General features: G+C 37.0%; 2 protein-coding genes and 1 long non-coding RNA gene across 4 annotated transcripts in view; 1 reads left to right on the top strand and 2 right to left on the bottom strand.

Moving 5' to 3' along the window:
* mre11a (MRE11 homolog A, double strand break repair nuclease) overlaps positions 1-16,955 on the bottom strand; it is a 33,509-nt gene extending 16,554 nt beyond the window's left edge. The window contains exons 1-9 of the mRNA XM_084126666.1: positions 16,865-16,955; positions 16,540-16,585; positions 16,051-16,183; positions 14,917-15,077; positions 9,038-9,125; positions 8,173-8,314; positions 4,054-4,168; positions 1,926-2,111; positions 557-728 (exon numbers count right to left, since the gene is read on the bottom strand). Coding sequence (XP_083982792.1) covers positions 557-728; positions 1,926-2,111; positions 4,054-4,168; positions 8,173-8,314; positions 9,038-9,125; positions 14,917-15,077; positions 16,051-16,183; positions 16,540-16,562 — 1,020 coding nt within the window. The 5' untranslated portion in view covers positions 16,563-16,585; positions 16,865-16,955. The remainder of the gene's footprint in view (positions 1-556; positions 729-1,925; positions 2,112-4,053; positions 4,169-8,172; positions 8,315-9,037; positions 9,126-14,916; positions 15,078-16,050; positions 16,184-16,539; positions 16,586-16,864) is intronic.
* Positions 16,956-17,273: 318 nt separating this feature from the next.
* Positions 17,274-25,937, top strand: ankrd49 (ankyrin repeat domain 49). The gene is made up of 3 exons (XM_084125564.1): positions 17,274-17,420; positions 17,896-18,107; positions 24,640-25,937. The coding sequence occupies exons 2-3, from the start codon at positions 17,898-17,900 to the stop codon at positions 25,090-25,092; spliced, it is 663 nt and encodes a 220-aa protein (XP_083981690.1). The 5' UTR covers positions 17,274-17,420; positions 17,896-17,897; the 3' UTR covers positions 25,093-25,937.
* Positions 25,938-26,663: 726 nt separating this feature from the next.
* On the bottom strand, positions 26,664-27,343 carry LOC311091212. Of its 2 annotated transcripts, none has more exons than XR_014608023.1 (3): positions 27,224-27,343; positions 26,948-26,985; positions 26,664-26,872 (listed from the first exon to the last, which is right to left on the bottom strand). It is a non-coding gene; the product is annotated as an uncharacterized lncRNA (long non-coding RNA). The 2 variants fall into 2 exon arrangements; XR_014608024.1 differs by having other exon boundaries at positions 27,201-27,334.
* Between the last annotated feature and the right edge of the window lie 17 nt (positions 27,344-27,360).

Raw genomic sequence — 27,360 nt, 5'->3', positions numbered from 1 at the left:
CCTCAATAGAGGAATAATCTTCAAATAGAGGAAAAACAGTAGTCTCTTGCTACACACCTCAGTGACTAACCAGCGTCTTTGTCCTAGCATGTACTTTTATAACTAAAATCAGAAAATGCTTCAAGTGTCTGTAAATAAATAAATAATAATAAAAAAAAGGTAAAAGGTATCTGCTAAATGAAAATGTCATGCTGCTAACCCTTTAAAATTAACCTAAAAGCTTTGTAGGCTTTGATGTAGCCTTGGTAAAACAATCTTTTTGATGTTCAGTTCTGCATCATTGTCAATCACATTGAGAATGACAATCCCAATCAATTCCCGATGGACAAAGTCATTTCACTTAAATGTACTTCACAATAGGGAAGAAAAATGTTGGTGATTTTTTTAGTTGCTTTGGATAAATGTGTCTGATAAATTTAAATTTCGACATAATCTCTCAGCATTGATACTAAAAAATATGCCATTTTCTTTTTGTTTTACTACAAAGTAGAGTTAACAACTATAGATTCTCATGGAGTTCCTGAATACATCAGTGTGTGTCTGTGGGCATCTGTACCTTCTCCTGGCAGTAAGCCATAACTTTGTCCATGACTTTGGGTTGCTCTGGGCTGAAAAGGTCAGGGTGATCTGAGAGTGTTACATCCTGAATGAAGAACTGCCTGACGGTCTGTAAAGGAATTTTCTGAAGATTCATTTTTTTCCCTTTCACTCTCAACAACCCAATGTGCCTGTGGAAAACCCAGAGACAACAAAAATATATCACGTATTCCAATATACTTAAACTTGAAATACACCAAAATAAACGGACACATTCAGGACCAATAAAACAGCATTAAAGTATCATATAAGTACACTCCACTATTGTTCTCAAATTTTTTTCTCCATTCAGCATTTACAAACTGGAGCATGTGGCAAATGAGAATTAATGCCACCAACGGAACTTATTAAATCTGAATGCGGACATGAATATGATTTCTGACATTGGTGGAAGGGAAGGTTATTTTTGATAACTAATAGAATTTAGGTCTGTTCCACTCCCTAAAGTTATTATATTAATTCAGAAGACTTTAAATTTATTACAAAAGTTATAGACTATTATTATGGTCTTTAAACTGTCATTATATGGAAAGCGTTGAGTGTAGATTCGTAAATTCTTTTGTGCTCTACAAAAAAGTAAGAAAGAGTGAACTATTTCTTTTAATCAAAAAGAACACAGGTCAAAATTACGTGTTCATAAATTGTAATCATGATATCATAAGGAAATTTCTAAAGGGGGTTGGCATGCACAGCGTTATTATGTGCTGTCGCCCCCCCCAAAAAAATACTACTTGAATTTCTCTAAATGTTGCTTTGATGGCCGTTAATGCAGCGAATCCATGATAAATCTAAAGGCATTAAGTGGAGCTGTGCAGTGTGGAAACAAGTTGATTGTATTTGATGGCAGATTGTCACTGTCTGCCTTTAGGTGAAGTTTGCAATTACTTTAATCAAAATGATCAACATATCATATGCAAACTTTGTCAGGTGAAACAGCATTTATGACTGCAGGTAGGCACAGATGTACCCCAGAGTGAGCAGAGAGGACCATCAGTAGTGAAAAAGGAAAAGTTGATGTAAACGATTACGCTGATTGCGTAAATGATTAGATATTAGTCACGCTGTTTATGTTCCCCAATGATGGCTCACAGGCATGCTGAAAATCTGTATATTTTACAAAAATATCTGGCTCAATCACTTTAGATTGAGGGATTTTTAAACAGAGACCAAATAAAATGGTGTTCTGGGCGCTCTGTAAAACTGAAATGGCATAGCCCTACCACAGCAGCACATCTTCTATGCAAGAGCATCTGAAACTGACCATTCAGAATCATTCAATAGCAGAAGAACTGTGTACTGTATGTGTATATGAGTGCAGGCACACAAACTTTTTAACTGCTTCTCCTGGTGACAGTGAGGTAATGACGGAGCTGCCAGGCTGTGTGATGTAGAAGAGCTGTTGTTCGTTACGGACTGGAGAAATTTTACACTCATGCTCATGACCCCACACCACCAAATCCAGGAAATCATCCAAAAACTGTTCCGGGATGTAGTTAGTCGCCCCATGCTTACTCCTGCAAAAATACACAATTAAATATATATATTTTTAAATTGATTAAATAAGGCATTTGTACTCAGTTTGTTCCACTGTCCAAATGTAGCAAGTTTTGACGACGTACTGAAAATAGGTGTGCATATTTTGGCATCATTAACTGGTTAAAATCGGGTAACAATCGAAAAATAAAATAACTTTTTTTCAAAACGTCTTTACTGACTGACCTTTAAAACTAATTAGAATAATTTAAAATGCTTCTGTCATTTTGAAAAAAAGAAAGAACATGATTTACACCTAAAATACATCATTTTTACATGGCAAATAGGCCTTAGTGACTTCTCTCTTTCTTTCTCTCTCCAGGGGTCTCATTTATAAAACTGTGCGTAGGATCCTTACTAAAAGTGTACGTGCGCCGAAAGAAAAAATGGCATACGCCAAAAAATATTCAGACTTATAAAACTGTGCGTACGCCAGAACCTGCGCAAAATCCCTTTATAAATCCCAGTCAGCGGAAGATTGTGTGCACATGCGTCTCCACCCCGAAATAACCACATATGAAGCTTACAACGCCTAGTTTTACTATGCATATCCTCATCTGCATATCATTTGCATATGCATATTCATCCATTTGATACCCTGTTTAACGGTACAAGACATTATGAAAATATGAGATACGGATGTGCTGTTACATTAAATTGCTAAAAATCATTTAGTAGCCTATATATATACTTGCCTTATTCTTGAATAAATAAATCAAATAGTATAACATACATTTCAGAGATAGTCTTTTCCACTGCCCAAATAGTATTTTTAATTGATTTATATTTTTAATGGAAATAGATAGGCCTTATTGTGCATTATTTGCGCAAAAATATTTTCTCAGACAATCTGCTATTATCATGTAAGCAATCCTCACAGCATGTCACAGGAAAAGTGTTCAAAAGCATTGTATTCACAGCAAATATTTCTATTTCTATATTTTTTTAACTTCTCAGTAATGATTTCATGTAATTTAAGTGCTTAACTCCATTAATGAGAATAGCAAATTTTCCCATCAAGTTGTTTTAAATCACATACGCCACTTTTACTCTTTCAGGGCCATGTGTGTGTGAGAGTAAGGACATTTTTCTGTAAGCCCCAGAGTGCAAGGGAAAATACTTGTCAGTTAACTGTCTAAAACAAAACTTCATACGCTTAAGATAACCACTATTAACCAAGTAATATGTCTTGTTTTTAACATAATTATTTGGGTAAACAAAATGATACGATTTCTTCAGTTAACCGTCTAGATCTCCAGCTGAAAATACACAGGTCAATTACACATTATGGACCATGTAAATATATTGTAGATGCTTAGTGTGATAATCTCCTGACTTCTAAATCATCTAACTACGTGACAGTAATTTATTTGCGTTCAATTATTTTAACACGTAAAGGATTTTGAATTAATCGCACTCATTAACATTGACAGCCCTACTATACAAATAAAACAACTTAAAATTGACTGGCATCTATGGACGGAGTTTGATGTTGTTTGCATTCTCATTATGTCCTGTTTTCTTCTTGTGTCAAGTTTCAAGTTTCATGGACTTTGTTTGTTGAAGATATAGATGAGCCCCCAGAAAATAATTGGCTTATTTCATTTTGTCAAGAGGATCTTTAGGTTTTACATTCCAAATTTTTTGCAAACATACAAAGATGAAATTAAACATGGCCAATGTTTCTTCAGACCTCAAGGAATCAGAAGGAAAAATACTTTAGCCAATACGATTTGAAAGTTATAAGGAAATAGAAGATGTAAATTTGAATATTATAGCACCACCTATTCTCAGATAGAGATATGCATGTATGCTTGAGGAATGGGTAGGATATGGGACCATTCCACCATGTCTGTGCTCGCTAAGATGTTCTGCTTTTATGCCTTAAATAACTAATAATAATACTTAAAAAGAGACTCAAACCTGTTTTGATGGATGACAAATAAATTGAACCAGGCATCTTCATCCTCTCGTGGCCGAAGCATTGTCACCTGGTTATTGACGAACATCCGGTAGAGTCTCTCATCTGGAATGGAACCTGAAAGTACAATACACTTCATTCTTTAAAATGCAAAATTTCTAAAACCCTTTTATGGTCAAAATAATATGCTAAGAAATGTAGAAAACACACAACCATACCCAAAAAAATATTCCTACAGGGATGCTTGTGAATAGAACTGTCTAAATGTAGAAAATTATTTTCTGGTAAGTGAAACTTCTGACACCCCATCAAAACTCATGTATACATTGGACAAATAAAAAATGGCATGTCAATTGCATGAAACCCCACTGGTTCTTCTGTGTCATGCAACTTAACATCATGACACAAGCATCGGTGAGGTTTGATGTTACTGAAAATTCACCATATTTGGTTTGGGATTTTTTGATCAATGATTCAACCTGATCTGACTGTGAATAAACACTTGAATTTGAACACTTGAAAGTTATTGTCTCATTTAAGGAGACTATTAAATCAGGCTGGTTCAATCATCCATCACATTGGATGACAACTTTTTAAATCATCAATAAGCTTTGTTTGTGACCGGCTCTGTGACTTGCACTCAAGTTGCTCAGGTTTGAATGATACAATGCAATTTACTCTACGGGACCCATTCAGTTACTAAATATGATGAACTGAATAGCAGGCTAGTTGAGTAAATATCACATTTTATACAAAAATAAATTTCCTTAAGTAGCGAATAGTATTAGACTCCTTTATTAGACTATGCAAACAATAAATGCGTTTTACTGGATTCAGCACATCTTGAACTTATGTGTTTTTGTTGGATCTGGCAGGTTTAATCAGGATGTACTTATCCAGTATGTGTCTAGAAGCAGTCCTGGCTGTTGTAGCCTTATTTAAGGAGTTATAATGATATCCAAAGTGGTTCCTTTGCTCCGTCCACACAGTCGTCACCAGCAAAAAAAAACCCTCTCTACAAATGCATTGTTTGGATATTTTCCCGCTCTAGCTGCAACATGACGGCTGTGCAAATAGATTTTTAAACGGCAATCACATTTTCTAGTATCACATTTCTTATTGTTCCTAATTATGCAAATTAGGCCGATTAATAGGCAGGCGCAAATGCAGGCAGCTAAGCGTTGTTGTGGAACATGTGACACTGGCTCTTGCAGCAAGCAGATTGCCAGTTCTCCTCTGCCTGCTAACTTTTTGAAGAGGACTACCTGGTAACTTCCCAAGAAATTATAATTTTTGTGTTTTAAAGCCTTTTTAAACATTGAAGCGCACGGACTGGAAAGTACCCTCTCAGTCTCTCAGCACGCGTATAGTATACTCTCATATCTTCCTAAGCATAAACGGAGATATTCACACTAGGGCCATATCGAGTTTGTACGATATATCGATCTGTTTTTAAAGGGGTGGTTGATTATGATTTCACTTTTATAACTTTAGTTAGTGTGTAATGTTGCTGTTTGAGCATACACAACACATGCAAAATTACAACGCTCAAAGTTCAAAGCAAAGGGAGATATTTTCTGTTAAAGAAATTGCTTTTAAAGAAATTGCTTTATGTCACACGAGGGATCTATTCGCACAGGTCAGGAAAATTCGAAATCCCTTTCAAGCCCATAAAGGAATGACAAAAGACAAATATGGAATTAGAGGCAGGTGGCAAGAATACACCATAGAGCTTTATGTAAGCACTAGCAATGGAGAACAACCTAACAATGACCAGTGGAAATAACAGTGGAAATAGAACCAGCTATTTTAAATGAAGAAGTTATATGGGCTCCTGGTTTCGACTATATCCCAGCAGAATTGTTGGGGCTGATTCCACCTGCAGCAATCAAAGAAATTTACCAAAAGATCTGGGAAACCAGGAACTGGCCAAAAGATTGGAAAAGATCAGTTTTCATACCACTATTAAGGAAAGGCGATGCAAGGAACTGTTGCAACTACTGTTCAATAGCCTTTATTTCTCACAAAAGCAAAATCCTTCTAAAAATTACAAATCAGCGCCTACACCCAATCATAGAAACAGAGCTACCTGACTCGTGGCACACTTGACCATTGAAAAATGTAATGAATATCAGAAAAGCGTCTACATGTGCTTCATTGACTAAAGCAAGGCTTTAGTGTTGAACATGACAAGTTATGGAAGGTACTTCAGGAACTGGGAGGAACTGACCCAGTTGATAAAATCGCTTTATATAGATCATGAAGCAGTTGTCCGAACAGTATGGTTCAAAATTGAAAGGGGTGTAAGACAAGGCTGTGTTTGTCTTTAATCTTTATGCTGAAATTAGGTCAGGAATAAGGTGTGAAGACTGGCGGCAGAAATATCAATAATCTCTGTTACGCTGATGATAAATCCTTATTAGCAGAAACCGAAGACGGAATTTTTATTATAAGGTGTTTCAACCTTATAATAAAAATTCAAAAGGAAAGTGAAAAGATGGGACCCCTGAACATCAAAAAGACAAAAATTATGTCAACAGCTGGAACCAGAGCAATTAAAGTGAAGATTTCTGCTTCTTGGGATCTATGATTGACCAAACCGGCGACTGCACACCTGAAATAAAGCACCGAATTTCATTAGGGCATAATGCAATGCTGAGCATGCACCAAATTTGGAGGAGCAGATATCAACCTCTCAACCAAATCAACTCCCAACAAAGTCAATGAGGATCTGTTGTGCTTTCTTTTCACTTTGACACCAAATCCTCTACCATCATCTCTCCTTACTCTCGTCACATGATTAAGTGAAATCTGACTCCTGCTGCACTCTGCTTTACAGAGCAGAGCTTTTAGATTATAATTGAGTCCATGCGACGAACAACCTTATAAGTCCAAAAAAAATTAGATAACCATGTGACATGAATGTATGTGTGCCACTTTGTATAGAGAAGCACTTTGGGGGTGTGTTTGCACGACCAATACTCTGTATTTTAAACTTTAAAATAGTCTCACGCAGAAAAAACGTTTATGTCCACTAACGAAAAATGGAGACGCCGGTTGCTTTCATGTCTGCATGCGGACATTAATAGGCAAAACCTCAGCAAAAAAAGGAGAGCAAACATGAACGAATGGAAGGACAGAGCAAGGAAGTCTTTTAGGGACGCTGGGTAATGTGAATCGGAGAGGAGAGCTAAAACGAGGAAAAAGTCCACCGAAAGAGGTGAGTGTAAGAACCGTATATGTACAAAGTATCTACCTAACGTTAGTGGTTACAGTCAGAGGGGCGTGTAGGCTACTGGGCGTCGTCTACTACAGTTTAACGGATCAAGTCATGAATGGGTCGAAATAAAAGCTGTACTCCTTATAACCACGGAGAAATTAATCGAAACTTTTTAGCTGCGTTTGATGTCCCTGTACTGTATTGTCTGTATTTGTTCAGTGATTTACGTTAGCAAAAAAAAAAACCCCAAAATAAATTGAAAGAAAGCTTAATATTTTCTTTAAGGTTCTGTTACTTATACTATTATTCCACATTAACTGGACATATACCGTTCTTCCACATTCCAGAAATGTAAATTACTCTAACTTTTTATTTTTAAGATTGACACTGAAAAATCTTATCTCACTAGAATCGGGAAGCTTTTATTCTTCAAGTAAAATAAAAATATATAATATAATGTTCACAGTCCAAATTAAAAACATGTTATTATTCAAATTTTTTAAATATGGACTTATATGGTTCTTCGTCTCAAGGCTTCAATTGTAGCATCCGTTGTCTACCTGAACTAAATGTTTTTTCTCTAAAAAAGCAAAACGACAGCGGGAGAGGTGCAGCGGTGGGCAAGTAATGTAATCGGTGTATGGTAGAATACCGCAGTAAGCATTCTAAGAATGAAGCATGACTTCCTCCACTGATCACGTTTCCTGTGCCAGAGCATGCCTTGTGGTCCCGCGTGCTACTGCATGCAATCACAGGATCCGTTTCCCTCTGATGTGCATTCTCAATGGCCACATCTGTATTTTCCCAATGTTTGTTTTATTTCTATTTGTATACAATGTGTAGATAAATAACTCTTTATTTTATGTAACTTACACCCCATTGCTGAATATTATAAACTCACCAATGCCATAGAGTGCAATCCTTGTGTTTCCTTTCTGCAGAAGTACTGGACTGACCTCAAGTTTCTCCACTGAATGACTGCGGCCAAAATGATTGACCAGACCAGCGCAGCTCAACAGGTCTATAGCACATAGACCATCAGCCTGGAACACACATACAAAGCCAAAAAAATAAAAATAAGATTGGAAGGAAGGAAGGAAGGAAGGAAGGAAGGAAGGAAGACACAAAATTGCTTTATCAATTATCTAATCAACATTTATATTGCATCTTACTGACCAATTTAACACATAAAGAAAGAAAAATACGCAATTAGGCCTACTTTCTACAGCTTAGAATCAGAAGTCCTCATACTGTTTTGAGGTCTGTCTAACTTAATTATTCAGTTGTTGATTAGTTTACATTACATTTTGGTGATCAAAGATGAGTTTTAAGGGATACAATTATTGACTACAGGGGGACTTTAAGATCTACTTTACCACAATGTTACACTGTATAACCAAAAGCCTGTACTGCAGACATGTAGAACCCTCTAGTGACTGAGCACGGAGGATCATGAGCAATTAAAAAGTATTACAAACTATTACCGCTGATTTTCACCAATCACTGCTAGTTCCACATAGCAACTACCATTGCCAATCAATAGATAAAAACTAAATACCGGTTGACCTGTTAGCAGTTGCATTCCCCCACTAAAGTAATTTCAAGTTTTATGTGCAATATGCAACAGATGGACATGTTCATGGACATGGACTGTGAGCTGTCCGTAAGCACGCCTGAGGTTGCATTACTCTCTATGTGCACACAATACCCATTAAAAACCCAATATGACAATTTTAGTGAACTAATAAATTGATGTATTCTCTTACCCCAGTTGGGTCATCATGGTTACCATGCACACTGAAGACAGGGATGGAAATGTTGAGATTATCGTCCAAGTAGTTCACCCATGGAAACCTGATAAAATAACAAAAGGACATCATGTGTCTATGTGTATGTGGACATTTTTGCATCTCTGTACATTACATTAGGGAAGTATTTTATACTGAACAAACTGTCATTATTCATCAAACTTTAAATTAAAATTCTGATCATTTATTTGAGGGTTGGTTGACATGACAGAAGCTATTTGTGCTGCTTAAAGGTCCTGTATTATGCCCCTTTTCACAAGATGTAAAATAAGTCTCTGATGTCCCCAGAGTGTGTATGTGAAGTTTCAGCTCAAAATACCCAACAGATCATTTTTTACAGCATGTTTAAATTGTCATTTTTTGGGGCTCAGAAAAACGCGCTGTTTTAGTGTGTGCCCTTTAAATGCAAATAAGCTGCTGCTGGACGACCCAGGGGGCGGAGCTTCATGAGCTCGCGTTCAGTCTCTCAGGACAATTTCATCTCACGGAATGATGATAATATCAGAAAGTCTCAGTAACGGTGTTCATTTCGAGTCGGACAATAATGCCTACAGAGTCAGAGTGCTGTATAGAGATGAAACAGGTATAGTTTAGTAGTTTAATTACGGCTATTATAACGTATTTGTCATCTGCTTGTATGTATCCATTATTTATTAATAGCCTACAAGTCTGCTGTCTGAATGATGATCAAACATATACTGATGAGTTTAATAAAGTTTATTGTACATCACACAAAAGATGAAGCGTCAGTTTTACTTCAGAAAATCACCGTAAGAGCTGAGTAAACACAGTAAGTTATAAGAAGTGCGCAAGTACATAAACGAATTTCGGTAGAGTTGAGGGAGCATTCCTGTGGGCGGAGGTTAGTCAAAAAACGGTTCTAGTGACGTCATTAAAGAAGGAAGTAGAGGGATGTAGTCCAAACGGGCCGTTCGATGTAGGCGTCTTCTGTTAAATAAAATATCTCGCTTGGCATTGAACTTTGAGCTTTATAATTTTACAGATATTATTTATGCTCTAACAGCAACATTACACACTAACTAAAGTTTGAAACATGGGATCACGAAGAAGCACCTTTAATGTGCTTGAGCCATAGTTTCTCCAATGCATAACTTACAAATTGCTGTTTGGAGCTAGAAACTTATGGACTCAATTGACTTTCATTGCTGAAACATTCTTAAAATATCTTATCTTTTTGTATGTCTTTGTCTGTCAAATCCAATTTTATTATTATTATAACCTTTATTTTACCAGGAAAAGAAGCACATCGAGATTAAGAATCTCTTTTACAAGAGCGTCCTGGCCAAGACTGACAGACACAGCTCGTTTGAGTTTAACAGATAACATCCATCAATACATACACATATACACACACAAGCAAACCAATCAAATTTCAATATCAATACATAACTAGTTAAAACATCTAAAGCCCGATGTTTCATTCTCCAAATCTTTTAAAACTACTTTGAAAATGTCCAATGAAACCAGCTCCTAAGTTTCAACGTACTTTGCAAATTATTCCAGGCAGAGGGAGCAGCAAATTAAAATGCCTTTTTCCCCAATTCAGTACGTACCACTGAAACAGACAGTAAGAATAATTCCTGGGACCGTAGGCTATAGCTACAAACATACTTTTTACAGATGTAGGTATAAAGATATGAAGGAAGTAGACCCAGGATAGATTTATAAATAAAAACATGCCAGTGTTTTTGTCTTCGGATGGACAAAGCAGACCATCCAACCCAAGCATGATGAGTGTGGGTTTTAAGATTTGTTATGAACCTCAGTGCACCATGATAAACAGTGTCTAAAGCATGTAAACACTGTGAAGATGCACGCGTATATATATAATATCACCATAGTCCAATACAGACACAAAAGTGGCTGCAACAAGCCTCTTTTTTGCCTCAAAGGAAAGACAGGATTTGATTCTATAAAAACCCAATTTCACTTTCAATCTTTTCACCAGTTGCTTCACCAAAGGAGAGAGCGTCATCAATTAAAATCTAGGGGTGTGACGGTTAGTATATAACCGTGAGACCGACGGTTATAGTTGAACACCGTCATTACAACTCTATAACCGCCAAAACCGTGTTATTAAAATATTTTTTACAAACATTTTTTATCATAGAGAATGTTTAAATACTAATTAAAAACAATTGTTAACAGTCTGTGTTATTAATGGTCTACGTCGTTTCCAACTGTATTTGATTCTTTGCCAAGTACCCCTTGACTGACCGCCAATCATTTGAGATAGAAATAAAAGCTATGATATAGTGATGTGCCATCATTATGAGATTTATTAAACAAATGAAAAACATTTGCAATAATAAACATTAGCAATGAACATTTGCAATCGGGAGACATGGTTCTTCACTTCACTTAATGAAGTTTTGTTTTTTAAATCGTCAGACATGATTTTTACCACTTCATTAAGGTTTGCTTTGTAGAAAGCCTTTCTTTAAAGCGAATTTCGTTTTGTACAAATTGTATCTTAATTTTAATAAATGTTTCATCAACCAATTGCATGTATTTAATAAATAAAAAGCAAATATAGGAGACAATATAATAACCGTTACATTGAGGCTCCGATGCGCCGCGTTCACTTGCATTGCATTGTATTGTGAAGTTGAACTAGAGCGCATCTCATTGTAAATGAATGAAACTCAGCGTAGGCCTATGCCTCATACATTAGCATTAAATGTCTTTGCTGCATCCTTTCTAGAACAGACAAGGGCTTTCTTGCACCTCGCATCAACAGAGCATTGCATCGTCCATAGACCGCAAAACAATCAGCGGATGGCGGGCGGGTGCGGCTTTGAAATCTGGTCAAAAAACGTTGGTGCGGATGATGAGTTATGTGATGCGGTTGCGGATGAAATAATACCCCATCCGCATATCTCTATTGATAACAACATTGAACACTACACAAATATTAATTTTATTCAAACTAAGTTGTCCTATAACAGACGAACGTCGCACCACCCCAGCCCCCCCCCCCCAGCCCCCCCCGACGACAGTTATGTTACGAACCGTCACATTTGACTCAAGTCATAACCGTCATCACCAATTCTGAAACCGGCACACCCCTATTAAAATCCCAAGATACCTATACTGAGACACAAACTCAATCTCCGAACCTTGGGGCATAGTAATAGGCAGAATATTATGAGGGATTGATTTTGATTTAGAAAACAACATGAATTTTGTTTTAGCAACATTATACCTAGTTTTAATTCAAATAAGTTACGCTGAACAATAATAAATGCAAGCTGTAACTGAGAGAGAGCCAGATTGGGTGTGGATGCTGAACTATATATAACTGTATCATAAGCGTAATAATGAAAATTTACATCATGAACATTTTGATCAATATTATTTATATATAAAGTAAATAGGAGTGGTCCTAGGACTGACCTATGTGGCACACCTTTAGTTACATTGAGTGAACCAGAGATAAAACCTTCTACCTGTACACACTGAGTTCTGTTTGAGAGATAGTTATTAGACCAACCAATAGTATGTATGTTTAGATAATACAATACTGACAAGTCGTTGTATCAGTAAGGTATGATCAACAGTATCAAATGCTTTTGATAGATCGATGAATAAGGCTGCACAGTGTTTCTTGTTATCAACAGATTCAATAAAATAATTTAGTACTTTAAGGCTGCCATAGTTGTGCTATGTTGTTTTCTAAAACCAGATTGAAGATCAGACAGGGTATTATTAACAGACATAAAGTCCTTTAATTGATTGTTGACAAATGTTTCGAGGACTTTGGCCAAGACTGACAGCTTGGAAATGGGCCGGTAATTATTTGGGTGTGTGGGATCTCCGCCTTTAAACAGGGGAAGAACAAAAGCTGATTTCCATATTAGTGGAATTTCACTTAAGACAAGAGAAAGGTTCAAAATATGAGTCTGGGGTGGGGCAATAAAATCAGCTGCTAGCTTTAAAAAGTAAGGTTCCAATTTATCAGGACCTGCCGATTTTGAAACATCTAAAGATTTAAGGACTTTGCACACCTCAGAGATTGCAATTGGTGAAAAGTTGAATGATTGACTAGACACGAAGCTCTCTGACTGAACAATCGAAGGGTTCACATAAGCACCATTAATTGAATCAAACAAAAAACCAGAAGCTATGAAGTGTTCACTGAAACAATTAAGCATTTTTACTTTATCAATGATTGTATGAGAGCCCTTATTAATACATGATGGAAGTTCTATACCTTTATTATTTTCAGTTAGTGATTTAACACTTTTCCAAAATTTTGATGAATTGTTTTGATTGTTAGATGTTTGTATAAGAACATTTTCAGCTTTAGTTTTTCTGACTGCAACCGTGCATGCATTGCGCAATCGCCTGAAATCAAGCCAGTCTGACCTTTGGTACAGGGTGAATCCTTGGTTTTCTCATCCTTTATCAAATATGCTTCATGAGTGCAACCTGGCATGGGCAAAAGCTAGGAAAACCGGCTTGATTTCAGGATTGCAATTCAATCCAAATTAAATTTTGTACTTGCTTTATGTAGTTAGTGCCATACAACAACAGTTCACATTGACTATGGCTGTCGACAGATAATATTTCCCTCCCCAAAGCATGCCTAGCCCACATACACATCCACATCTAAAATAATGCCACATACACGTGACATGAGTGTGAGTAAATAATGACAAGTGTCATTTTGGTTGAACTTAAAGGGAGACTTCACCCATTTGCATTAAGCTTTGTATTGTTAGAAACCCAGTCATATATTATAATAAAGGTGGATTTTTCATTCATTTTTCCCTGAGATGGGAGAAATAAGGATTTAAGAGTTTTACTTCCTGCTTATTATGACGTAAAAATCATCATTTTGCGTCATAATAAGCAGGAAGTCACATTTCATTGAAAAGTGTAGAGACTACAATAGCTCCTCATTATTCCAGGGGGCGGGACCCGCTCACGCTACAGACCTATTACAGATCAGTGGGTGGGACTTCACTTTCTGAAACTGAAAGCAATATCCTCCATCTTGTGTGAAGCTAAGCTAACAGGCGCTGTGGAGACAGATATAAAGTTATGACAATAGCGGAGGAGAGTGCTCAATATGATATAGAAGAAGAGGATTTCGGAAGTCTGATGCTTGAATCAGGTGTTTGTGGCTACCTTTACAAGCCGCATTATAGCGAAGAGCAGCCGAGGCAGAAGACCTGCCTGCCGCGGACGAGGAGCCCAGACTGGCTCGAGTTAGGGCGGACTGGTGGCGCCGGTGATCTCACTATGCAACTACGAACACAGAGATAGAGTCCGTCTGCGGCAAAGAATTTCAACGATGACAATTTCTCCTGGACGAAATCTCTGAATCAGACGAGGACACGGACGTTTGTGTTGTGAACCATCCTAGTTTCGCACCGCATCTGACTGAACATCCCGGTAACGTTACCATGCAATAATTCACCACTTCGAAAGAAATACAAATGAGGAGTAATTCACTAATGAGTTCGCCAACTAACTAACGTTAGACATTGTGTGTGAAATGAATTTCAAGCTCCGGTGGTAGCTAGGCTTATGGACGGATGAGTGATTCATATGCTGTTCTGGATTAGTGGGAGTGGCTTGCGCAGCTGTGCAATGTGGTGCATTGTGGGAGTTGTTGTCTTTCATACAAATGCGTCCTGAAGTTACTTTCTTTCTTTCCTCGGTCAAGAAGGCACCAAATTCAAAATTTATTTTACATTTCGACTACATATATGACCCACTTTCAATAAAGATCAATGTTCCCATGGGTGAAATGCTCCTTTAAGTAAGCAATGTTTCTGACCAAGATACCAAAAAAGCTTGAGTCTTACTTGCTGTGGCTGAAATTTACAGCCTGATCACTGATGACTTCAAAGACGATTGGCCGGTCACCCATGCAATACTTCCTCATCACCTCCATGCAGCTATGCATAGTTTTGCGGGATGGTTTATTGTCATGGAACAGATCCCCACCCAGCAAAACGAAGTCAACCTGAGAGAAAAAGAGAGAAGCACTATGAAAAACAAATGTCAGTTGAAGGAGAAAAAGCATAGATTGTATACTGCACATTATACAGATACATGCATCTGTGCAGAGAGGCATCTATGAATCAGGGTTGTGCGTGAATCAGAATTGAGAATAATGTTTTAAAATTCAAAAATAATTATTGAATTTAACCAACCCAACCCATGTCCTGGAGTACCCCCAACTGTCTCCCTAATCAAACACACCTGATTCAACTCGTTAGTAGAGACTTTAAAGTCCCCCTGTGGTGTTTTAATATGCTTTAAGACAAACCATATGTAAATTTATATGTCAACACCATTGCTAAATATTTTCATCTTAAAAGTCCAGTGAACCAAAGACACGGTTTGAAATCGCTGGTGTTTCTGACATCACAAACTACCTTGTAACCAATCAGATCAACGTGCAGGCGGGCTTTAGCATATCATTAACTATAACCGCTCTGAAGAATTGGAGTCATGACAAGCCGGGTATGCAACGTGCATATTTTATAAAAATATCTGATTGGTTACAAGGTAGTTTGTGATGTCAGAAACACCAGCGATTTCAAACCGTGTCTTTGGTTCACTGGACTTTTAAGATGAAAATATTATCATCTTAAAATATGTTATCCTGGTATATTTTTCTGTTGCTATGAAAAATCAGGTATTTAGCAATATAGCGGGTGAACGGGGCACGTTCCGGGACTGATCCCAGCAATGTTACTAGGTCCCCATCCTGGGATCAATCCTGGAACATGTTTGTGTTCACACAGAAGGCAAGATAGCAGTTCTATGGCAATTTTCTGGCATCAACGCTCTGTGTGAAAGGGGCTTTAGATTCTGAATATTGGTAATGGGCGATTTTTGTAAATTTGTGAAATAATTTCATATAAACTATGTAATTAATATAAAATCACCTCAAAGTCTCAAACAATATGAACCCATTATTTAATTCCCACCTCATTTTGAACAGCTTGTTTCATGATCTCGTCAAAGGTCACAAACGTGTCATTTCCTCTAATGGCATCCTTCTCTAGATAACCTAGGTGAATGTCAGTGGCAATCAGGATCTTGAATGTGTCCTCATCATCACTAAAAAAACAAACACAAAAAAACATTACAACATTCAAGAGGAACACTGAAACAGAAAACTATCAAAAGGGTCTTGTAAATGAATAGTAGTGTCATGACAGCTACAATAAACTATACAGGTTTAGAGCTGTAGGAATAAAAACTTAATCTGCAATCATCAGACCTACAGTTTATGTGGTTCCAGACATTTTCATTTACGTTTGAGCCATCATGTGAACAAAGCTAGCTTAATTTAAGTGTCACAATCACTTGTCAATCTCTGTTGACAACTGTTAACAGATCCCTGGTTAAAGTTGATCCCTGTTATTTTTCTAGGTATAACAAAACAAAAAATTGTACAAAATAAATGTACTCACATGGTGTTTCCAGCTGATGTCATACTGAGATAACTGCACTGACACACTGAAAATGATGATGATGATGAAGTAGGAAAACAAAAGACAGATCTAAATATGTTGATGATGTTGATCAACAGATTTAGTTATTATACCTATATGCTTATGCAGAGAAAATGTACAAACTGAGTAATATATGCATGCCTTAGTCGGCTCCTAACATGCGTGTTGTTCACGCAGAAGAGCAGATTTGATTATAAAAACTTTACTTAAACAAAGCTGCTGCAAAGTGTTTTAGATGGGATTTGTTCATGAACAAATCAAAGCAAAAGAAAAATAACTTTACCTCCTCTTTTGAACTCCTCACAAGACAGTCGTTCACATGCAAGCAATCTTCTCCTCCCACCGCGGAAGAAGTCATTCGCTCACGCTCGCGGGAAGGTTTTTTTTGAATCCTGGGAAATGTAGTTTATGCATTCATTCGGTGCAAGCGAATTAGCCGCACAAAAAACTATATTTCCCAGCGTCAAAACAAGTTGCGTATTAGAGAAAGAAATCACTGTGTTGAAAAACTAAGAGATATGGAAATTAATGTCATTACAGTTAATAATATATTTCAGAATGCACAGAAACAGTTAAGGGTGAATTTTTTTTCTTTTTCATTTTATTTCATTTATTTATTCCTTTCGTTTATCGAGGCTTCACACTCCCTCCCACTAGGTGGCGGAAATGCACCTTAAACTGGTTTTCCAACCGCCATAAAAAAATAAAGAAGAAGAAGAAGAAGAAATATCTGTGGAAATATCGAAATATTAGCCTCTGAGGAAAAGCAAAGATTATAGAATAACACAGTCATTTTGGTAATAGAATGGTGTGCTTAACGTGAACACAGCTGGTCATCGGTGAGTTTTGTGGAAAATACATGTCATTCGATGTAAAGCAAGTGTTTACTAGTTTAAATAAGAGTAAATAGTTTAAACAAGGGACAGTAACATCGATATAAAGTGATCTGTCAGCCACTAAATAAGAAGCTAACGTTACTGTGGTGGCACCATGATACAATTATGGTATCGAATGTTACGTCTATAGCTGCTAGTTATGTACGTCTATAGTCCTTATTCAAATTAATTATTTTTCTAGCAATATCATAAACATGAAATAAACATCTAAACGATTTAAACAATGTTAATAAGCACAAAATGTTTGCCTGTAATTATTGATAAACGTGGGAAACGTGAGTTAATGAAAAACGTTTTGTTTGTTTGATCATTTTTGTCAATCAGGCTGTTTACTTCTCTTTCTGCCATGCTTTAAAAGAGTCCAAATGATGTTACTTTTTGGGTGTCACATCTCATATCTCACATCTCTCTCGCTCAGTGATGGAGTTTCCAGAAGGCTTTAACCAGCTTGACCTGCTGGAGTCTCATGGCCACATGATTCCCGTGGGGACAAAGAGCGGCTGGGTGGAAGATGAGGAAGGAGATGAGGAGGATGAAACTTGCCACACTGAGGAATGGTATCAGCAGCAGGAGCTTAAATTACAAGACACTCCAACTGAACTGATATTATGGGCCGCTGAGAAGAATAGAGTAAGTGACCTTTATCTCGAGCAGTGGTTTTCAATCCTAAATCTCTTATTTAAAGGGATCATGAAATGGAGAATCAATCGGAGATCAAATGGAGAATAAAGAATCGTGATGTCACATCACATCCGTGTTGCATACGGTATAGTCGCTCAAGTTCAGAATCAAAGTCGGAAAGAGCTTTATTTAATTAAAGTGTGCTTGTACAAGGAATTTACCTTAATTTTGAAACTTGCAGTGCACACATATAAATACAACAAGAAGATACAATACATTTTAAGAATAAAACATAAAAAAGTATAAAGACACAGATAGGTTTTTGTCAAAATAAACATATTTACATATTGTAAATAATATAAATAAATAGGAATGAATTTACAAAGATATTGCACTAAACAGTGGGAGTATTGCACTTGCATTCATATACCTTTGGAGGCATTTAACTGTTTGAGAGGGAAATGTGTCTGTGAGAAGAAACTGTTCCTGTATGGCTGTACTAACATCAGGGCTCGATCTCCATTAGATTAACAGTGTTGTGTATTATGTAAATGAAATTTCAAAATTCTCTGTATAAATAACGATTTACAAAAAACAATGATTTACAATCACAACTCAATATTGTAACGTGCTTTGCACAGGCATGCCAGAGCACAGATTCAAGCAAGCTTTTGTCATTTTTCGCATTCCGAGGGCGTTTTAACTCCTACGGTGGCCGTATAGAGAGCCTAAGTCCCTCCCCTTCCGGTGGAACACCATGGGACCTTATTTCGGAAAAATATTGAATGGTAGTCAATGGCGAGAGACAACAAATATTTTGATCTCATTTGAATTGTGCCCTGATTTACACATATGATGTTTGTCAATTTAAAAGATAAATTTTTAAAGTCAAGAAAGTCGCAGCTTGATGTAAAACTGTTGAGGTATAAGACTGTGAAAATACGTAATTACAATGTAATTATGACTACAAACCCATAAGGCGCACATAAGACGTCATACCTTTTCTCTCAATGAATGAAGCTAACGTCTGTCATTTTTTCTATACTCTTACATTGTAATCGTAACGTAACGCCGTCATGCCTGAGTGTTTTGAGCCAGAATACACACATACGAGCAACGGATCTTGTGACGTACGTAGTGGGAGACGAGAGATGTAGTTCATTGAGCGATTTTCACATAAAACGAAATGTTACTCTTCTGTTTTATGACAAACTGTGACTTTCTTGACTTTCATAATTATCTTTTAAATTGACAAACATCATATGTGTAGTTCAGTGCACAGTGCTGACAGAATAAAAAGATAAGTTGTTTCTCGCCATTGACTTCCATACATATTTTTTCCGAAATATGGTCCCATGAGCCGGAAGCGGAGGAGCGGGACTTAGGCTCTCTATTATTCCAAGATTAACATGGCTTCCAGTTCGACTTCGTCCATGAGTGTTCCTTTAAGTGATGAGGTTACTTTTACAAATATTCTTTTGCTTACTATTACAAATCTTTTGCTTCCTTGGCGACTCTGTTACATGTCCTCGAGAATAGGCTTGATCCTCCATCTTCAACAGGCTTTCAAATTTGCCGGCACTGAAGTCGCGAGTAATCTCCCCCCTCGCATTCGTCACGGTGCCACTGAGTGTAAAAACGCGAAAGACGAAGCTTGAATTTCCAGGCATGTCCCTCTTTGGCTTATGTATTTTCAAGATGGAGGTGCAACATGGCTGCCGCCATTCGAGCGACTCCCTCGTATGTATTCTCAATGCAGATTCTACTCTTACGAGAATACTTGATTAGTTGGTGGAAGTAATTACACAAGATTGAGCACATATAATTTTGCTGAGAATCAACTTAAAATATTACACAGTGTAGCTTTAAAATGTACAAAATTTTCGGGCCACCCTACAGGGGCAAAGGTACCCAACATAGCGTTACAAAATCCTGTGGGAAACACTGATCATTTTATGAACTTTACACCAACATAGTACGACAAAGTTCCTTTTAAGTCAGTAAAGCTGTTATGCTGTATTAAAAAGCCCTTGGACAAGCTAGATTTGGGCTCAGTTCCGAATGTTTACTATGTCTGGCTCCGCCTCTGCTCTTAACCATGCAATGTGCTTTGGTGCTTCAGCTTTGGAGTGCTGAAAAGTGTGGGGCTCAAAAATAAGTGTAATTTGGAACTCATTTATAGAGTTATTTTTATTAAAAATATATGTAAATAATGATTAAACACTTCAGTGCCCTCTGAAGGCATCATTTTAGTTTGGCACGCAGGGATTGTGTGTGTGTGTGTGTGTGTGTGTGTATGTGCAAGTGAGAAAGAGTGTCTGGTGCTCAGTCATACATACTACAGTGATATAAATTATTTAATGAATAATGCCTACATATTTTTCTACTCTTTAATCCAGTATATAAAAATGTTTAAGGTACAGGAGGACAACATGAGGTATGCAGAGAAGACTATATGAAGACTATGTCCAATTCTATATCATATAAGTAGGATAATGATGAGATGTGCATTCTGTGGATTCAAATGTGTTAGCCTTTATTCCCAAACAAACACATTCAAAAATGATTAAGCATTTGTATAAGCCTCATGTCTGATGCTACATTTGCTATAATTTATAAATAACTTTTTTGAATGCACTGGTGCTCATCACTGAACACAGCTGAATATCACCATCACGGATCTCTTGCTATAATACTATACAACAATACAATCACAAACTGATGTGAGGTCTTTACAGACTACAACAACAAAAGAACCAAAATACCACAATGGCACTGACCAAGCAAATAAACAATACAGTAAACAAAAGGATAAAAACGACAAATTATTTCTACATTTTTTGCCACAAAATTGTGTTTTATTATGTATTATGCATTTATTAGTTATTATGGAAAAGCAAATCTTTTTCTTGTGCTCTCTCTCACTCAAACACACACACATACAGTACGGACACAGACTCGTGTGTTGTCAGCACTGCTTTTACTATTTTACCAGTAAAATAGTTTAGCAACTTAAAAACTACATGACAAACTACATGAGGTAATTCACACACACTTAATCTCTCTCTCTCTCTCTCTCTCTCTCTCTCTCTCTCTAATAACTGCATTTGTCTGCTATCAGTGGCTCACGTCTCCACATTACCACCTCGGGTGTGCATTATTTTTCTAAAACTTCAACGGCCCGTTGTCAATTATTCCTTACTTATGACACACACATATAAACCTGCATCAACACAGAAGGCCCAATCCATACACAGTGTAATGTACTAATCAATGTCATCGGTACATGTTAATGCCAGTTAAACTTTATATTTATATATTAAAATCAGCCGTCACCTCTTTTGACTGGGTCTGCCTTGATTCTGAAGCATTATTCTTGTCTGTCAGGCGTTTATTTGTAACAATTCCATTGTTCTTCATTCTTGTCATTTCAAAATATAATAAATTCAGACGAGCAGTTTGCAGTTCTCTGTCTTTATTGAACATTAGGCTAACACTCCAGTTGTGTTAAATCGTATATTCAATTTGAAATGTAATATGCAAAATGGCAATGTATTTAAATTTCAATTTTTCCATACCAAATGTGGAACGTTTGGAGCAAAATTATAATTTAAATTCAATTATATAATTTAAATTTGCTATTTCCTACGCTAGTTGTAACATGTTTTATAAGCTGCAAAATAAAAATGAAAATGTATTACAGAAATTATAATTAGATGTTTAACATGCATTGTTCAAGCAAAATTTTTAGCAAAATGATCTACATTTTACATGATTAATTGCATTTACACTCACAGTTAAGACACTTGCGATTACATTTTCATTAAATGTCCCTCAATGAATGTAGCAAAATTCAATGTGGAATTGAAAATGCAATCCACCCTGTCAATCAATGCATCAAGGCAGGGTCAGGTGTGAGTGTAAGGTGTATGAAACTGAAAGTTCAGCGTCACATCCTGAAGCTCAACACCCAGTCGTCTTCATTAAAAGTAGTGACACTAAATGATCTTACCAGTGATGATGCCGGCAATGAAATTTTGTTCTATAAGAGAAGTCACGGACAATTTTGCGACAGGTAGTATTCCATTTACGGCCCTTCTCGTTCATTTCTGTAGTATCCGCAAACCTTGATTTACTGTTGTACAACTCATTGACATCAAGGCAATAAAGTGATTGTTTTATGAGGTACACAAGATCCAAGTTGACTGTTGCGCTTGCTCCAATGGTAGAGTGGCAGAGGTCGGTATCCCCTTATATAAGATCTCTCTGTTGCATACATCGCACAAAAATCCTTGTCGAAATTTAAAACAAAAACTATACCTTTTACAGTTTTTCTCGATTGCTTAAAGGACAATTCCGGTGAAAAATGAACCTAGGGGTAATTAACACATGGTTACCGAGTCGACCGTTCCCTGGGATGCGTTTTCATGAAAATCGAATGTAAAGAGTTTTAGCTCTAAAAACAGATTAGCTTATAACACTAGTATATGGGGCACAGAGTAAGTAAAAGTAAATCGCTACGCTAGTTAATGCCACTAACAAGGCTCAAAATAGCCTCACACTAACACGGTAGCATAATGAGGGTCCCTACATGCAAACCGAAGCATTGAGAACTTTGTAAGTGTACAGACAGTTTAATAAGAAGATACTTTATAAAGACAGTACATTACGCGTTAACAGGCAGCAGGCATCTTGGAAAACAGTCTCGACTAATCGAGTTGCATGTAGGGACCCTCATTATGCTACCGTGTTAGTGTGAGGCTATTTTGAGCCTTGTTAGTGGTATTAACTAGCGATTTACTTTACTCTGTGCCCCATATACTAGTGTTATAAGCTAATCTGTTTTTAGAGCTAAAACTCTTTACATTCGATTTTCATGAAAACGCATCCCAGGGAACAATCGACTCAGTAACCATGTGTTAATTACCCCTAGGTTCATTTTTCACCGGAATTGTCCTTTAAACACTTTTCTTGAAATTATGCCTTTTCTCAAAACTCTAAACACAAATCCCCATTCCCCATACTTCCTATTTTCAGGTCAAAATTAAGCTCTCCACTCAAAACCATTCAATCTTCAACTAATTTTGCCCTTAGAAATGACATGCAAAGCCCTCAAAAACACACACCCTACAACATAGTGTTAAACACTAGTGAGATCAATTCAAAACACTTATAAAAACCTCCTTTTGGCAGTCAGGAATCATTTTACTGCTCAATGTGTCTATTACAGTATACAACATAAACAGAGGGGTGTAGATGCAGTGAAATTCAACAATAAGCTTTAAGAAAAGTTTATTTTTATTACACTACTGTAAAGAGAGAGTCTGGCTATCACCAGACCAAGCTCAGTCTTTTAAGATTGAACATTAGTCTGGAATCTGCTCTGTATTTTCTACTGCACAAGAGGCGTGATCAACGGGCATAGTTCAAATGACTCTGTACGCAATTGGATAGTCCTACAACCCATCAGACCAATGATCCGGGTGACTTCCTTTGCAGAGCGACGCGAAAACTCCAGGCAGGAAATGTGTAACCAAACGTGTTGATCAGCGGTTTGCAGAAGCAGCAATGGAATCAAGCGAGTTTAGCAGGTTATGCAAAAAAAACGTGAAGTTAGTGGTATTTACACCCACTCGAGCGTTTTGTTTGCTAAAAAGAAGCCATTGCGCATTGTCGAGAGGTTGAAAGGAATTGGATTTGGATTGGATTAAACCCGCCAATAGCGCACCAGGTGGATAAGCCAGTTTGTGATTTGTTCCCGCAAATTTGTAAAGGAAGCAGCAGAGATAAATGTACAGGTTTCCAGCCAGAGCTGCAGGGCGAAATCAAATCGCCGGCAGATCAGGCTGGGTTTACCCAGTCTAGTAAAGAGATCTTGCAGTAGATGAAAAGCATTAGAAAATAAAAGTTGGAAATACCAAAGAATTAAACATTTAGTAATTTAGCAGAATTAAACATGAACTTGTAATTGCAAGTATACTGTCAGTTACAGTACAATAAAAAGAAAAAAAAAGACAAATCAGCAACCTTTGCATAATTGCATTGCAGTACTGATATTGACCATATCTGCCCTACTAGAACAGTTTCTTAGTCTTCTGGCAACAGACTTTCTCTCCCTCCTCTTGGCAGTCGTCTCTCAGTTCTGCAAAAATACTAAATGTTCTTGGCTACAAATTAATTTGACAATTACAAGTTTGAGGGTGTACAAGATGTGCTACAGAATTTGCTGTACATAGAATAGTGAAAGTTCTCTCTTCTAAAGAACTATACTGTATGTGTAAGTAATATTAAAAAAAACCTGCAGACGAGGGGGAGGGGGGGTTAAAAGCACATAAGCTTGTTTATGTAATAAACAAGCAAAAAAATTATAATAAATTGTATTTTAATGTAAACTTAATAAAATACTTTTGTATTGGTTGCTTGTATTGGTTACCTGAAAACTGGTCTATAATACCAATAGCATTACCTTTCAGCTCAATGGCAGTTGCTCGTTGACAGATGAAATTAAGTATTGATGCATTTTCCTTTCTTTCTTTCGCAGTTAGCAACAGTAGAACGTCTCCTCACATTGGACCCAACGCTCGCTAATTGTCATGATAGTGATGGTTACACCCCTCTACACCGTGCTGCCTATGGTGGCCATTATTCCGTGGTCTCTGCTCTTTTGAATGCTGGAGCGAATCTTCATGCGAGAACGGCCGATGGTTGGATGCCGCTACACAGTGCCTGTCGCTGGGGTCACGCCGCTGTAGCTTCTTGTCTTTTGCAATGGGGGGCAGAGGTCAATGCCATGACAAAGGGCCGACTCACACCACTACAACTGGTGGCGGGAAATGCTGCAGCTGGAAAGACGATTGAGCTATTGCTTTCACAACGCACCCTACGGGCAGGACTGAAAAACAGTGCCGGAGAGACCGCTTATGACATCGCACATCGCACAAGTGAACATCACAGACTGTTTGAGATGGCAGAGTCCTGTAATAACATATATTGACACATATGTGCACTACATATATTGACACATACGTGCACTACATATCACGTGCGCAAGTCTTTAATTTCTGACATAAATCTTAAAAATGTGTCTTATGAATTGTTGAAATGATGTTCTATGGAAAATAGAGGAGTTTGACTTTTAAAAAGACTCATGATCGTAATGCATCAGCATGCCGGTAATAAGATGTTCACAACAGTGTAATTATAATCATTGAACATTTTTTGCATGTCAAGAAGGTTTTTTGTTGTCTGTGAATGATGTGATTATGCATTTACAGGGAGAAGCAGTACCATGTCAACCAAACATTGTGTATGTACACAACAGTTATCTCAACTACTGTCTTAAAAATGCTTTCAATGCATATCATTTTTAACTTAAACCATTTCATGTATATGTGGAGGTACTGCATGTAATTTAGGCACTGTAATTGGACACCATTTTAATTACTTTTGCCATTCATTTTATTTGTCTTGCAATGTGACAAATTAATGTTTAAAGTACAAATATTCAGTGTAGTCTGTCAAAGAATACAATTGTTCAATGTCCTCTGGAATCTTTAGGCAGCACCCACAAAAGCTTTTACGAGAAAGTGAAGTGTGTGTTTGCCTTTAAGGTGTGTGAGATCCTGAGTCCTGTTACAGTTCAACAAGCTGTTTTGCTCTCTTGTCCACAAATTTAGTGGCACTATAAAAAATTACAATGAAACAGTATACAGTTGTTCTTTTAATACTTACAATGTCAAACTTAAATACTATTAGAAATAGCACAAGTTGACCAAAGTGTTTTACAACAATGAATGCAAACCTACAAAAAATAAGAATATACACTGGAATAAATACATTAAAATATACAAAAATGGGTGGACAGCCACAACTATGCACACAGCAAAAACTGTTAAATGAACTCTCCTGGGAGTTTATTTGGCTCCACACTCAAGAGTGTTAAAGTGTTAAAATATGAGTGTTAAATGAACACTGAAGCAGTGTTAAAGTTAATGAGATTATGATTAATTGAGTGATGACTGACCATTATTGAAGACACCTGATGTTACCAAGCAGAATCACTGAAGGAAAAAAATAAATAAAAAATAAGCCACCATTATGGTGATCAGTGTTTGCTTTAGTTGGGCTCTAGACCCTTAAACTATTAAGGTTAGATGTTGTTTGGCTGTTGTAACTGAGTTATAACAGCCAGATGAACAAAGAGAAAAAGTGATGAGGAGATGTTGGTTATTTTTTGACATAATCAGCATTTGACTTAAATCACTGAACTCATTTAGAGAGTTAGGTTTACCTCATTAATTACAACAGACATACAATTATAAGCACCATTGATAAGATTCATACACTGAATCTTGATATCTATGTGTGCCAAAACAAAAGGTTTTTTTTAATCAGAACACTAACAGTGTAAAGCAAACACTAATCTCTATAATGGTGACTTACAAATAGTGATTTTCTCCTTCAGTGATTCTGCTTGTTATAATCAGGTATCTTCAATAATGGTCAATTATCATTTAATTAATCACTTGATAATCTCATTAATTTTAACACTGCTTCAGTGTTAATTTAACACTCTTGAGTGTGGAGTTAAATAAACTCCTAGGAGAGTCTGCTCTACATTAATATGTATTTTTAACTTCCTATCTATTTGTGAGTAGAGATGTTAAAGTAGGTGAATTTGTTTTGCTTTCAAGCTAAACTCGTGGCTCCACGGATGTAGACAAAGACCCCTTTGAGATGTGGCCCGGTTTTGACCCCGCTGCCACGTCAAGCACCTGTAATATAACAGTAAAGACAAATTCAGAGTAAAGTACACACACTAACTCTCCATAAGGAAGTTGCAAACTCACTCTGAGCTTTCAGCTTCATAACGAGCAATCCCTGGATCCTATACAATACAAGAAAAAACATTGCAACATTCAGAGATATTTTGCTAAACCGGATAAACAAGTTGGATCGATAAAAGAACGCAATTAACCTCTGATGATCAGAGGAGTCAATTGTGCTGAACGGGTGAAGGACAGATAGTGTAATTTATATAGGCTATATACTATATGGACACCCACTCCAGACGGGGACAGACGACAAATCATACAGATATACCTGCAAAGGTGAGCAGTGCGTACCGACAGAAACAATGTCGCGTTGTGTTTATAGTTCCGAGGCCATATTGGTGGGTTTTCGCTCTGGCTGTGTGGTATGCGGTAGTATTGATCATTTTAAGTCTAACGAATTTCCACCTGTCGCGGTTAGACGCCTCCAC

The sequence above is a fragment of the Abramis brama genome, assembly GCF_963993115.1.
Source record: "Abramis brama genome assembly, chromosome: 10".
NCBI classification, from domain to species: Eukaryota; Metazoa; Chordata; class Actinopteri; order Cypriniformes; family Leuciscidae; genus Abramis; species Abramis brama.
This window is presented reverse-complemented; position numbering and strand designations above follow the sequence as displayed.

What these genes read in the sequence shown, in the direction of transcription:
- ankrd49 (XM_084125564.1), top strand. Translation starts at nt 17,898, where the DNA reads ATGGAGTTTCCAGAAGGCTTTAACCAGCTTGACCTGCTGGAGTCTCAT. An exon ending in GGGCCGCTGAGAAGAATAGA is followed by an intron (nt 18,108 to 24,639) that starts GTAAGTGACCTT and finishes TTTCTTTCGCAG; the next exon opens with TTAGCAACAGTAGAACGTCT.